At 35.8% G+C, this 15,225-nt stretch overlaps 1 protein-coding gene across 1 annotated transcript in view; it reads right to left on the bottom strand.

The window, feature by feature from the left end:
- FBXO11 (F-box protein 11) overlaps positions 1-15,225 on the bottom strand; it is a 100,113-nt gene that overhangs the window by 2,980 nt on the left and 81,908 nt on the right. The window contains exons 12-19 of the mRNA XM_029231548.1: positions 8,142-8,359; positions 6,619-6,704; positions 5,688-5,782; positions 4,630-4,752; positions 4,462-4,547; positions 3,746-3,822; positions 3,509-3,652; positions 394-504 (exon numbers count right to left, since the gene is read on the bottom strand). Of these exons, the coding sequence (XP_029087381.1) occupies positions 394-504; positions 3,509-3,652; positions 3,746-3,822; positions 4,462-4,547; positions 4,630-4,752; positions 5,688-5,782; positions 6,619-6,704; positions 8,142-8,359 (940 nt within the window). The remainder of the gene's footprint in view (positions 1-393; positions 505-3,508; positions 3,653-3,745; positions 3,823-4,461; positions 4,548-4,629; positions 4,753-5,687; positions 5,783-6,618; positions 6,705-8,141; positions 8,360-15,225) is intronic.

Below are 15,225 nucleotides of genomic sequence, written 5' to 3'. Positions count from 1 at the left end.
TCTTCAGTGGCAAAAAGCTGAAATATATGCATGATACTTGGACTTCACTTACCAAGATCTTTAAAAAAGCATTCTGTTTGGCCATTTGTGAGGCCAGAGGGCTTGCATTTATCTGAATTTATTTCGAATGGTAGTACTAGCCTGTTATTTACTCTATGCAATTGATGATTCATAACTACTACTGAACTACAAGAGCAATATTATAAAGTTGGCTTAGAGTGGAAGAATCCAAAACTTGGATTAGGTGCTCTTATAAGCAATTGTTAACAGGCATTCAGCCAACTTCTGCAGCATACTTTTGCACACCTTAGTTATTAAGCAAAAGAGATAATATACCAAGCATCAATTTTATGTACAGAAAACAAGCTACAGGTAACAAAGGAAAATACAAACCTGCAGCAAATCCATCAAATATTCTGTTTTTCCTCAAGACTGGATGACTATTAGTGCTGATGAGAACACCTGCTTGAGCATTCCTGAAAATATCATTTTCTTCAAGGAGACCTATAATAAAATATTTCCCCAGATTAAGGCTAATGCATATAGCAAATTTTACTAGCCTTTTTGGTGGTATTTAGGTTTTCTTTTAGTTTCTTATTAACTGGATTATGAAATTCATAGGACTAATTTTTCAACTGAAAAGAAATTTTATTAGTAATTCATAGATATTTAAAGTAGAATTTAACCAAAAATTGCTAAAATTGGCTGGTAACCATTCTAACCAAGAAACTGAAGTTCCATGGTTGCAAGGACCATTTCTAGCTTATGAATCAATCCCTAGTGCCCTGGCACAAAGCTGATTCTTACTGAACACTGCTGAATTAAAATTAATTCCTTTGAAATATTTTTAGAACCTTTGCACTCTCCATGTTTTAGTTCAAGCCCTGATTCTTTCTGGCCCCTATCCGCGTTCCTTGATCCATTTCTTTCACTCCAACCTCTCTTCTGCTGTTGTGTTTCCCACCACTCTATCATATCCCCTATCTGTATAAACTATCAGAATAAAGTTTAAAATTAATTTGCTATTTACAAAAAACTCGGGGACTTCCCTGGTGGCACAATGGTTAAGAATCTGCCTGCCAACGCAGGGGACACAGGTTCCATCCCTGGTCCAGGAAGATCCCACATGCCACAGAGCAACTAAGCCAGTGCGCCACAACTACAGAGCCTGTGCTCTAGAGCCTGCGTGCCACAACTACTGAGCCCGTGTGCTGCAACTACTGAAGCCCGCACGCCTAAAGCCGGCGCTCCACAACGAGAGAAGCCACTGCGATAAGAAGCCCATGCACCGCAACGAAGAGTAGCCCCCGCTCGCCGCAACCAGAGAAAGCCCGCGCGCAGCAATGGAAGACCCAACACAGCCTGCATGCATGCATGCATGCATAAATAAATTTATAAAAAAGAGAAAAAAAAATATTCCCCCAACCTACTCCTCTGTCTCACTATATTACCTACACTCTGAATATGCTATACATTTTTATCCCTAATGCCTTTGGTTTATATTATTTCCTCTTTCTGCAATGTCCTGTACTCTTCTTAACGACACTTCCTCTGGGAGGTTTTCAGTTTTCCTCCATCAAATTAATTATTAATTCTCTGCTGGCAGGATAACATAATGATTAAGAGGGCTGAGGAATGAGACTTCGTGCCTTCAAATACTGACTTCACCACTTCCAAACTCTGAATGGGAAAATTACTTACCTTCTCTTTGTCTCAATTTCCTTATCTGTAAAATGGGCATAATAGCACCTACCACATAGGGATGTTGAGGGTTAAATTAGTTAACACATGTAAAAGTACACAGTACTAAATAAGTATTAGTTAATATTACTCCTATAAAATCTACTTATGTATAGTGAATCATATTTAGTTGTGTTCTAGTGTTTCTCTGCTCCCTGAAGACATGAAATATGTTTTTATTTCTGTACATATTTGATCCATCTGTAGTAGTTCACAGTATTGACCTCTAAATTCCCTTTCCCCTAGAAAACACTATTCTAAGACCCTGCCTCTAATCTTTTTTTTTTTAATATTTATTTATTTATTTGGCTGCACCAGGTCTTGGTTGCGGCAGGCAGGGTCCTTAGTTATGGCATGCGAACTCTTAGTTGCGGCATGCATGTGGGATCTAGTTCCCTGACCAGGGAGTGAACCCGGGCCCCCTGCGTTGGGAGCACAGAGTCTTAACCACTGCGCCACCAGGGAAGTCCCCCTGCCTCTAATCTTGCATATGTCCACTATAACCTCCTCAAATGCTATTGCTAAGATGTAGTCCAAACTGTACCGCATATATACAAAGCCTTTTCATTATACTGTATATATAAACAAAGCCTTTTACGATTTGGGCGCTGCCCCCTTTTCCGGCCTCGACTTTCAGTATCTCTTGCCTTACTAAACCACTTTGTTTCCTTTAGACTTTTGCTTACAATGTGCCACTCTATTAGACTATAAACTTTCTGGATGTAGTACTGTTTTATTCACCATTTTATTTTTAGCATCTGTATTTTGCTACAGTGATGTTCAATTAGTAAGTATGTACATAACAAATGAAAGAATGAAATAACTATACTTTTCTACATTTGGAATGGCCTTCAACCCCCTACCCCCTAACTTACCAGTAAATACTCATTTTTCAAGACACAGCTCAAGATTTTACTCCAGAACCCTTCCCAACACCTTACAAATAAAACCAACCATTCTGTACTGTGTTTCCTCATTATATCTTACAAAGAATCCTATTAGAGATAATGTCACTTACGGAATCGCTAGATTATAAACTCCTTGAGAGTCTATGTCATTAATGGAATCATCATTGTTTGGTGGTAGTAGTAAATTCTGTTGATTAAATCTTGGTATATTAGAGTAATGACTAGCTAACCTTCTATACAAGATATGTATAATGCTGGGTTACTGATGTTTCAGGAATGGTGATAATTTGCATTTGACAGTCTCTCCCAGTCTCTCTTTATGAACAAATTATGCCTTTGCAAGGGGCAGGGACTGTGAACTTTTGCCTCAATGTAAAGTGATTTGACCTTTTTGGATACCAAACTGAGCACATATTGGCTTAATTCCATTCTCCAACGAAGACAGTTGTGAACAGGTACAAAGCAATCCTTATTTACTACAGACATTTATATATATTCGCAGACCAATTAATTTTCCACACCTAGTTCTATAACTTGACTTTGAAGTTTATTATAATCATATCACTATTCTGAATAATAAAAGGTCCAGAGAGAGGGTGTAAACAAATTCTGCTACCTTAAAAAAGCCTCGCTAACAAGTGGCACGCTCAAGGTGGCTTGAAGGAAAAGGAAAATTCTGTAAACATTTGTCTCCTTTAACTCTAGGCACTAACCCCCTAAACCATCTTGAGACTTGATAAGGAAAAAGACTGTGATTCCCTCATTTATAACACATTAAATGGCAATGTCATTGATCATTAAAGATATGGAAGAATAATGGAAAACTGGGTTTTTTACTAATGCAAAATTAACAACAATACCTCGACCCCCATTAAATATACAGATGCCACCATCTCTTCCATCATGGATTTTATTTCTTCTTAGTGTAGGATTACTATCTGTCTTAATCCAGACTCCAGCCATTGCATTGTCAAATATTTCATTGTCTTCTATACAACCTAGACCTATAAATGCAAAAATTTAGGTTTTGTTATTTAGAAAGTATATTTCTAAAGACTAATAGCACCAAGAAAAAAACATTAAAAGATTAAACATACCAGAATTATAAACTAGAATTCCACCGTTTTGTCCTCCCCAGATTTTGTTGCGTCTAATTTTGGGGTTGCTTCCAGTCCTATGGATAGAATAGAAAATAATGCCATTTCAATTGCTTCTACTCCCACATACCATGTTAGATAACAGTAGGAAAACCCACATTAAACATAGTAAGAATTAGCTAAATAATTAAGCATCACCTTCAAGATGCTCTGAGAAGTCTGTCAGTAAAGAAACTGGTTTAATTTTGCTTAATTCTGTTTACCACAGAACACACTTAGCTATAGATTATGTTATTACTACAGAGTCTCCTAATATGTAAACTAAACTGAGGAGGTTAGATTAAGTAACTTTTATTATTATATGCTCCCCTCATATATAAAATAAAGGACTGAATTATATGATCAGGAGTACGACAGTTCCAAACCAAAAACTGTTAATATACAAGAAAGAGGGGTGTAAGAACTATTACTTTTGCGGAAATAGCATAAAAACAGAAGCTCCCATTTAATAAGCCAGGTACAGCATGTCAGGTGCCATTGGCTGCTGTCCTCAGCCAGTCTAAGAAAAGTTATATTCTGACAATTTAAGCCACGCTTAATTGCTTAGCTTTAACTCTTACTGTTTTTCCTAGACACCTGACTACTATACTGGGGTACGCCATGCTACCTCACATACAACTCCCTCCCCAAAGAAAGCCAAATATGAAAACATTTACCTTATCTGAACCCCTGAATACATATGATTATAGATATCATTGTCCTCTAGTACTCCATGTCCATTGTCATAAAAATAAACACCAACCTAAAATTTAAAAAATAATTTTTCAAATTAAAAAAAGTGTTTACAAAACAATATATTTCCCGAGAGTCTAACATAATCTTACCTGCTTGCCACTGTGTATCCTGTTTCTTCTCAGTACTGGAGTGCTGCCAGTTGTCACCCAGACCCCAGCCAGAGTATTACTGTAGACTTCATTCTCTTCTATTACGCCTTGTCCTTTCTCATGCTAAATAAAAGTTACATTGATTTACAATATGTACCTTGTGTAAACCAAGTAGTTTATAGTGTATTCCCTCTTTTAAGACGGTTGTGACCAAAAAAGTCTCAATTTTTGTTTTTTAATCTGAATAAGGAGATAAATGGATAACATTCTTTCACATAGCCTCTACCTAAGTTTAAGCTCTCAGAGTTTTTACACTGTTCTTTATGTGGTTTTGTACTTTTAAATCTTATAGTAAGAGTAGTAGCATTCAATTTTGTTTAACAAAAAAACTTATTTTATTCTAAGATAATATAACAAACTGAAGATCCCTCACTAGGAAGTTAATAGTTATTTTAACTTATCATTGGTGAAATCACTTCAAAACAAGGTTCAAGTTACTAAAAATTTTTTTAGAAGATTTAAGACATGAGTATTTCTAGAACTGTGAATAAAAATTAGTCACACCTGGCATTACACAAGGACCTTTCTGAAACTCCCTTACGTTTTCTTACTTGAGTAACAGTTTCAGATACCATGATGACAGGAGACATAGGACTAAAACATAGGTTTTTAAACTTTGCAAGATGCTTAAATTATGTTTCAATATAAATTCAAATGTTTGGCTTTTTCAGAAGATAAAAATATTCAAGTCTAGTATTATTAATACTCAGTGATATTATGATTTTACTTAATACTTCTGGAAAATTTCAGAGACTCTTATGGTAGTCACATTGGCAAAATCCCAGTGTTAACAAATATAACTCAGACTGCCAAGCAGTTGTTGTTATGAGTTCAGCCCATATTGCCAATTATAATTAGAAGCTTTTAAGTCATTCACACACTGGCAGAGAGAAAAAGTTGAATATGGCCTACCTAAAGGCAGACATAATTCTGCCCTCACCCCCTTTTCTACCCTGATTTTGATGAATGAGATTCTAGAACTGTATTCATTAACTTACCACATAAATTCCACCATGCTGGCCATCATGAATTTTGTTATGTCGAACAATTGGACAACTGTTTGTCCTAATCTGAATTCCTGCTAATGCATTGCCTATTTAAAAATAAAAGTTACAATATCAACATATGGAGCCTAATGGAACACAGTAAGAGCACAATTCTGTGAAACATGTCATATTCAGAAAGATACTTATGATCCATGAGCATTCCAAGACAAAACTAAGGGAACTAGGAGTGTAAAGAAGATGCAGAAGGACTGTAGGCAGTATAGGTATAGTGGTTAAGACCAAAGACTCTAGAGCCAGGCTGTTAAGTAACTTTGAATAAGCTGCTTAACCTCTTGGTGCCTTTGTTTTCCTGATCAGTAAGTGGGGATATTTAATAGTGTCTATTTCACAGGGTTGATGTAAATATTACATGACTTAATTCAGGAAAGGTGCTCAAAAAAGTGCCTGGCACTGAGTAAGCTTTATGTAAGTATTATCCAGTAAGTGTTAGCAAAAGAGGAAGCCCAGGAACATTTCAGTGTCTAGCACATAGATACCTAATAATTGTTTCCTGAATTAATACCTCAGAAGTTTTAATGAGGAATAAGGGTTTTCCCTTTCTAATTAGTACCGAAGTGTATTAAACTGTCACAGAAATAATTTATTAACTGTTAAACAATGGAGTGAATGTAAGAGAATTATAGATACTCTGTGAGACTAGGGTCTTAAGTTTTATTTTTATCCCTGTTATGTAGAATACTGCTTAGTACTTAGAAGGTACTCAGTAAATGTCTGTTAAGTGAATAAATGTCACAGAATAATCTTTATTGAGAATTTAAAGAAACCGGATCAGTTCTCCTACAGAACGTTTCCAAGTGGTCCTTTTGCTAATGTCAGGAACACAGGCCAAGCTCTAAAATTTTATAGAAAACGACATGCTTACCATAAATGTCATTTCCTTCAATAAGGCCTCGTCCATCACCAAAGATGTAAACTCCACCTTGATTTCCATTAAATATAGAATTGCCCCTATAATTATGTGGAAAAAAACCCAAAACACAAAAAAGCATCTATTCAGAAAACTTGCTTGTTTTATACAATAATCGTAAGGCCACTCATGTTTATGTGACCTTAGAAAATTATTTAACTTCTATGGGCCTCAGTTTCTTAATCTATGAAATGAGGGAGTAGGTGATTTCCCTTCCAGTTCTTTCTAAGACTTAAATCTTTGGAAAAGCCACCTAGTATTTGAGACGAAATAGCATTCTTAAAAATTCACCTCGGGCTTCCCTGATGGTGCAGTGGTTGAGAATCTGCCTGCCAATGCAGGGGACACAGGTTCGAGCCCTGGTCTGGGAAGATCCCACATGCCGCGGAGCAACTAGGCCTGTGAGCCACAACTACTGAGCCTGCACGTCTGGAGCCTGTGCTCCGCAATAAGAGAGGCCGCAATAGTGAGAGGCCCCCGCTTGCTGCAACTAGAGAAAGCCCTCGCACAGAAACGAAGACCCAACACAGCCAAAAATAAAAATAAATTTAAAAAAATTTGATTCCACATCTTCCCCCAACGTTGGCAAAAAAAAAAAAAAAAAAAAAAAATCACCTCAAAAGAGCTAATCCAGGGAGTTCCCTGGTGGTCCAGTGGTTAGGACTCCGCGCTTCCACTGCAGGGGGTCTGGATCCAATCCCTGGTCAGGGAACTAGGATCCCACAAGCTGCGCGGTCAAAAAAACAAAACAAAAACAACAACAAAAAACCCAAAACCTATTAAGATTAAAAAAAAAAAAGCTAATCCATTTAAAAGAGCTTTTCTTAGCTCATCTATAAACATTTGCTGCATAGTAATTAAGATGGCAATCACATAATCAACTTTTATAAAGCTAGTGGAAAAAAATGTGACAAAAATAATTCATGGTCTTTGATTAAATTATAATAGCTCTGTTCTACAGTCTTAGCCAATGCCTTCAAGACTGGATCTGTTTGTTTCCTTACTGTGGCCAGAGGAAGTGGTAGGAACTATTAAAGAAAGGTGACAGCTTGAAGTTTTGACTCTCTGTTATTCTTGGTCTAAGTATCTTTGAGATAATTAATTTCCTGGGATATTCCATCTGCTGACTCTCAGGGGGAAAAAAAAAAAGGTCATTCAGATTTCAAGGGAAGATCACAGCCCTATTTACTCATCTATAATGCAGTCTGATGAATTTAAAATAAAAATCACAGCATTTTCAATTTTTCATAAGAAGTACCTTACATGGCTTACATCATGAATAAAAAACAAACAGAACACCCCAAAATAAATGCAATAGCTATGCTCATTCAGATGCACAGACTTTTACTAGGAAAATCTATTTTAGAGTAGTCAGGTGTCTAGGAAAAACAGAGTTAAAGCTAAGTACCTTAACTTTTCTTATAGCATGAAAACATAAAGTGAAAACATAATTTCCATCCATAATTATATATAAATACCTTATTGTTGGGTCACTATTTGAGGTAATCCATACACCTGCAAAGTTGTTTGCATAGATTTTATTTTCAATGAACTGTCCTCTTCCTTTTTCATGAACATATATTCCTCCAGTCTGCCCATGATGAATTTCACATCGAACCACTGTGGGGTTAGCATAAGCTTTTACTTCAAAGCCTGCTATCCTGTTTCTGTGTATGTTGCAACTTTCAAAGTAACCCTGGAAAATACAGAAATTAAACGTGTAGGTAAAGCTACTTTCCAAAAAGAAATGACATTAAAAAGTCTTTTTAATGTATACCTCAAAATTATCAGAAATGTTCAAGAGTTAAGAATGAAACAGATATATACTAAACTTCAAATGATACATATTTTAAATGTTTTAGTAAAACAGAGAACTATAAATTCTCTAATTAATGTGAGTATATTCAAACCCAGGAAAGAAAAATAGGGAAAGATTTATTCGATAAATGTACGTAAATACCATTACCAGTAAGAATATATATCCTTCAACAAAAAGTTTAAGTACTAAAGAAAATAAACTCTCATAGCCTTAAAAATGCCCCAAGAAATCAACTTCTAAAAGGTGACCCAAGGACATAATCAGAGACTACAGAAAAAGACACACAAAATAATGTTCATCTTAGCCCAACAGGGAACTAGCTCAATAAAATGTTGTGAAGGCTTATGTTCATGTTACATGTACTATCATGTTAAATGAAAAGAACAGTATATACTTCAAGATAGACTACATTCAGTATGATGTCAATTGTATTTGAAGAAAAACAACTTGAAGGATGAAACAAGAATATGAGCGTGATTAAATGAGTAGCGGTATTATGGATGCTTACTGTATCCTTTATACTTCTCTAAACTTCTTAAATTTTCTATAACAGATAAATTTACTTATTTTCTAGTGAGGATAAACGTTACTGCAATACTGATATCCTAAATTCTAAGACTCAATCAGACTGAAGGTTAGAGGAAAAAATGAGATAGTTATAAGATGGCACTTCTAAAAGCCATTTCATCCTCCTTGTCTATCTCCCCTCAAAAAGTGAATGTGTTCTCTCTTTAAATTCCCTTTAGCAGTAAGTATTTTCTTATGCTACTTCCAGGTACTGCCTTATACTGTATTTGCCATACCCATTTTTACCTGATCATAAGCTCCTGAAGAGAAAGGACTGCACTAACTTCTGGAGCATCTATATAAAACTTTACACATTGTAAGCACTCAAAGTAGGGCTTTTTGCCAAATTCAGTAGAGGTTAAAACAGGATGTAATTCTGAGTATTCTAATACACTACATAATTAACTCTTTAAGAAAATGGTCCTCTGGGAATAACATTTAGAAGTAGTTTTCAGGTTTCATTTTCCACAAATAAAGTACAAATCACGTATAACTTACCTGTTAACATATAGGTTATAATCTTATTCTTTTAAAAAAAATTGGGGGATTGCATCAAAAATGGCTTCTTAAAATATAAAAACAGTTTTTTCTTCTTTGATTTTATACCACATAAAAATGGATGGACACCACGTGTATGTATATAGACTACTATGGCAAAACTGAGCATCAAAGAAAGAAAAACAAATTCTAAAAGAGGCTAGATTGAAAGAGCTTAATGTCAGACTGGAACAATTCAACATTTCTGGTATTTTCATCATTGAGAAGAGAGTGCAACTTGTCTCTCTCTGCCAGGAGTTGCATGACATGTCTGAATAGTAAACTTGGGAAAGAATAAACTGAGTATGCTCAATTCAGCTTCACCCTTTTCCTCATGGAAATAAGCTGCCCTTAGGGAACGCCTTCTGTTACTACCCCATGAATACTGCCTGTGAAATAAGCCTATTTCATTTTGGGATTCAGTTAAACACAGGCTTATTTGGTTCTCATTCTATGTTGTATCTTCCGATTTAACCTCTAAGAGTAATGAAGTTGATATTTCAGCCTCTTCATGCTACTTCATGGCTTTGATTTTTTTTTAAGAAATCCAGTTGGGATTTTTTTTTTAATTAATTTATTTTATTAATTTATTTTTGTCTGTGTTCGATCTTCACTGCTACACACTGGCTTTCTCTAGTTGCGGCGAGCAGGGGCTACTCTTCATTGCGGTGCGCGGGCTTCTCACTGTCATGGCTTGTCTTGTTGCAGAGCACAGGCTCTAGGCTCATGGGCTTCAGCAGTTGCGGTACACAGGCTCAGTAGTTGTGGCTCGTGGGCTCTAGAGCACAGGCTCAGTAGTTGTGGCACACAGGCTTAGTTGCTCCACGGTGTGTGGGATCTTCCTGGCCCAGGGCTCAAACCCATGTCCCCTGCATTGGCAGGCCAATTCTTAACCACTGCGCCACAGGGAAGTCCCTTTGATTTCTTAATTTGTTCAGAATGCGGCAGGAAAAGGTATGCTATTTACTGGGCTTCCATGAAGACTGCAGTAACAGGTAGTGTCATGTCCTGGCTATACTAGTTCAACATATAGTACTGCAAGTATACTTTGCTACAGTATACCTACTAAAAAATTTTCAAATGCATGGATGCTCTTTCTGTTTTCTTTCTTTTTTTCTTTTTTGGCCACACTGCACGGCTTGCAGGATCTTAGTTCCCTGACCAGGGACTGAACCCTCGCCCTCAGCAGTGAAAGCACAGAGTCCTTACCACTGGACCACCAGGGAATGCCCTCTCTGTTTTCTTTAGGTTTCAATTTTGCACACCTAGGAGAGTCAAATAGATCCACAAGTTTACTAAGGCAAACAGCAGTCCCCCTCTCTTTATTTTCCCTTGTCCAGAGGCCCCCATTATAAAATCTGCTCTAATCTGAACTGGTTGCTATGGTCATAGTCACATGGTCATTTTACCATACTGTAATTTAGATTAGAGGTTAAAACTGGCCCCTAGTTCCATCAGAGATGGGAGTTTTAATCTGTAGTTTTTGTTTTAAGGTAATTTTCAAGAAAAGAAAGTAGCCAAATTTTCTCAAAAAGAAAAAAAATTTTTTCCTTCATGCTCTTAAAACCAGAAGCCTCTTACATTGCTACAATGGTGATTTTATTACATTCAGAAAGGGAACAATTGATTGACTTATAGTTTTATAATATCAGAAGAAAACCTATCTATTATGGATTAAAGGATTCAGTTAATGTAATTTTGCTTTAAAGCACATTTAATGAAGTGCACCTGTTTTGTTAAGAAATGCCTTTAGTGCAAAATGGTCTAATAATACAGGACTGTTAAGTAGAAAACAGAACTCTACTTTGCCTTTTAAGATGCAAACCACAAAAGCTCCAACACAAATATAGAACTCCAAAGGCACAGACATTCTACCAGACTACCCCATATTATAAAATGATTTATTTCCCTACCAGAAGATACCAGATTGCTAAGAGCTTCTTCTGTATTTTAAAATAAGAGGTTGTTAACTTTTCAGCACAAGCATTTCTAAATCTCTGCCATATACATTACAATAAGTCCTTGAAAATTATCATTCTCTCAAGTTACAAACTTAACACTGATATAAAAATAAAAGGTGAGATTAAGTATTTTTTCATTAAAATTTTTTGAAGTGAAATAATCTTTATTAAATATTAAAAATATTTATCAAATATAAATAGGGTGAAAGGCATTCAAGAGTTTCTCTTAAAACTCTCCAAATAAAACAAAAAAAAAAGAATGAAAAGAGAAAAAAATATGCTACCTTCATTGAAATAAATGTCTACAACCCCAAACTATAATCAATCAAACACTTGCCAAATACTGTGATATCTGGATAAGGAAGAATAAGGTGCTGAGAGCAAATGTTACCATACACCTTTAAGCAAGGTGTTTCCCCAAGTAACTGTTCTTTTTCCTTTTTAAAATAAATTTATTTTATTTATTTATTTTTGGCTGCGTTGGATCTTCGTTGCTACGCATGGGCTTTTCTCTAGCTGTGGAGAGCAGGGGCTACTCTTCGTTGCGGTGCACAAGCTCTAGGCACACGCGCTTCAGTAGTTGTGGCTCGTGGGCTCTAGAGCGCAGGCTCAGTAGTTGTGGCACACGGGCTTAGTTGCTCTGCGGCATGTGGGATCTTCCTAGACCAGGACTCGAACCCGTGTCCCTTGCATTGGCAGGCAGATTCCTTTTTTTTTTTTAACATCTTTATTGGAGTATAATTGCTTTACAATGGTGTGTTAGTTTCTGCTTTATAACAAAGTGAATCAGTTATATATATACATATGTCCCCATATCTCTTCCCTCTTACGTCTCCCTCCCTCCCTGGCAGGCAGATTCTTAACGACTGCGCCACGAGGGAAGCCCGCAAGTAACTGTTCTAATAAGCAAGGCTAGCCAATGATCTTTTACTGACGTAGTGAGATCTAGTGTTCCCAACAGAACACAGGAGAGGAAGGACTCCCATAGTAATATTTTCATAAAAATAATTTAGGCACACGAAGTAAATCTGAAGAAGAAACACACTAATGTGCAATTTCTATCATCTAAAACTTGTATTTCCTATCTAAGGGGGACTATCCGAAGTAAAGTGAAATGAAAGGAGAGGAAAACCATATTTCTACAGAGTCTGTCAACTGTCAATCTATCATGAGTTAAACTCATAAACTTAGAATAAATGTCTCAAAAATTTTATAGCAATTTGGCACTGCTATGATATTTTAATTTTACTTTATGAAAATAACACTCTGTAATAGATTGAACATTAAACAACAAAAAACAAAGAATTGGGGAACTGTAAACACTGATAGAAAAATTACTTTTAGCAGTGAGACTGGCATTGTTATGTAAAAGAAAAAGAAGGAATCCCATCTTTTAAAGAAAGACATATATGCTGAAATATTTACAGATGAGATGATGATGTCTGGGATTTGCTTCAAGATAATTCAGAGTAAAGAAGAAAATAAGCAATGTATGAGGAGGCACAGATGAAACAAAACTGACCATGAGCTGAAACTTTTTGAACGTGGAGGACGGATATACATGGGAATTCATTATACTATTGTCTCTAATTTTATATATGCTAGAAGGATTCCATAAAACAAAAATACATTAAAGAAATCAGAGATGAAAACCACATTGGAAACAAAACAGAAAAGAGACAAAACTATGTAGACATAGTAAGAGACACAGATTTGAGGAAATCACACAAAATTTAAAGGAAAAGAACAAAGCAATACAGAGCAATGTAAGTAATAGAGAAAATAGCCAAGTTTGTAAAGAAAGGAACATATGGACAGAAAAACAGTAAAAATTAAAACAACACAACATTAACAACAACATATGGATACTGAAGTAGAAAAGCAAATCCAGAAAGAAAAAAAAAAACCCAGAATGATCTCAGACTTCTGTCACACTCAATTCTAGAAATATAAAAATGACTATACAATTCTGAGGGCAAGAAAGTATAATAAAAAACTGTATAGTCAGCCAAGTTAAAAGGTAAACGGTAGGCATTCTCAAGTGGCAAGAATTCAAGCTACAATACCCATAAGCCTTTCTTTTAAAAATAAAATCAAAACAGCTAGATGACAAAATAGCCATACCAAGAATGAACCAAAATTTTAAAATTCAGGAATGGAAAAACTGTGATAAAAGGACTGAAGGTAAATAAATATAAATATAGACCAATAACTGTAGGAACGTAAATGTTATAAAGCTTTACAAAAGAAAAATAAGAATATAAATGATAGAGTAGAAATGGGTTGAAATATAAAGTATTTTCATCAGTTTTCAAAGGGGGAGTTCATACTGTATTCAAAGTTTAAACATGCAGTTAACAATGACAAACTCTAGTCATACCCTTTAAAATTCTAGGTATGTCTTTTATACTGGGCATGTAATATTTTAACAAAAACATTAATTTCTTTAAAATAAAAAAAGTAAAAATTCTTTCATGATTCATTCTTGCCAATACAGGAGTTTAAATTCTAAGTAGGTCATAGACAAGGAAAAGGAAAGACAATTTCAGAGAACAAACAATAAATATAAATATATATAAAGATAGAGAACAGTACAGAAACTAGTTTAAATGTTTATTCTGATGTCCTCTGAAATTCTATAAAAAACAAAGTCAAACTTTAAAAGGTTAACCTTAGTGATGTCATCCTACCAATCATGGGCAGCTGACACAAAGAATACTTGGAATGAAAGAACATTCTACCAAAGGATTTTAAAGGATTGTATCACAATACTAAAACAGATGAGAGAGGCCCAAGATATACTTTTTTTCCATCCTTCCTTTATAAATCTGTAATACCTTACAAATCTCTTCATCAATCCTTAATATCTATCTATCTATCTACAGGACTGGCTAAGATTTGCTTTTTAAAAAAGTTATAAAATTTATAAACCTAAATCTATAAAAAGTAAACTGTATTGGGGGGTGAAGAGTAAATTATTATAATGAATTTTAGTAACTGACCATCAGCATTAGGTCTTTTAAAAATGTGGAAATTTACTCAGGTTAAAGTTATTTTGGTACCTCAAATCATTTGTGAATGAGACCAGAGGCATGCATAAATACGATACTTGAATTGTAGGTAACTCTGGGGCAAAGTCTAAAGGCAACACAGGCAAAGAAATATTAGCATAGTATAGTTCCATTACAAAAATACGAGCTCCATTTAGAATTCCACTTAATTATTATTATTACTTTTTAAATTTATTTATTTTATTTATTATTTTTGGCTGCGTTGGGTCTTCATTGCTGTGCACGGGCTTTCTCTAGTTGTGGTGAGCAGGGGCTACTCTTCTTTGCGGTGCGCGGGGTTCTCATTGCAGTGGCTTCTCTTGTTGCAGAGCACGGGCTCTAGGCGCGTGCGCTTCAGTAATTGTGGCGCACAGGCTCTAGAGTGCAGGCTCAATAGTTGTGGTGCACAGGCTTAGTTGCTTTGCAGCATGTGGGATCTTCCCGACCAGGGCTCGAACCCGTGTCCCCTTCATTAGCAGGCGGATTCTTAACCACTGTGCCACCAGGGAAGCCCCCATTTAAGAATTATTGCCAGAACTTCTCTGGTGGTCCAGTGGTTAAGACTCTGTGCTCCCAACGCAGGGGGCACAGGTTCAATTCCTGGTTGGGGAACTAAGATCCTGCATGC

This window comes from Monodon monoceros, unplaced genomic scaffold (assembly GCF_005190385.1).
Source record: "Monodon monoceros isolate NGI ecotype Baffin Bay Population unplaced genomic scaffold, NGI_Narwhal_1 Super_Scaffold_19, whole genome shotgun sequence".
Taxonomy (NCBI): Eukaryota; Metazoa; Chordata; class Mammalia; order Artiodactyla; family Monodontidae; genus Monodon; species Monodon monoceros.
This window is presented reverse-complemented; position numbering and strand designations above follow the sequence as displayed.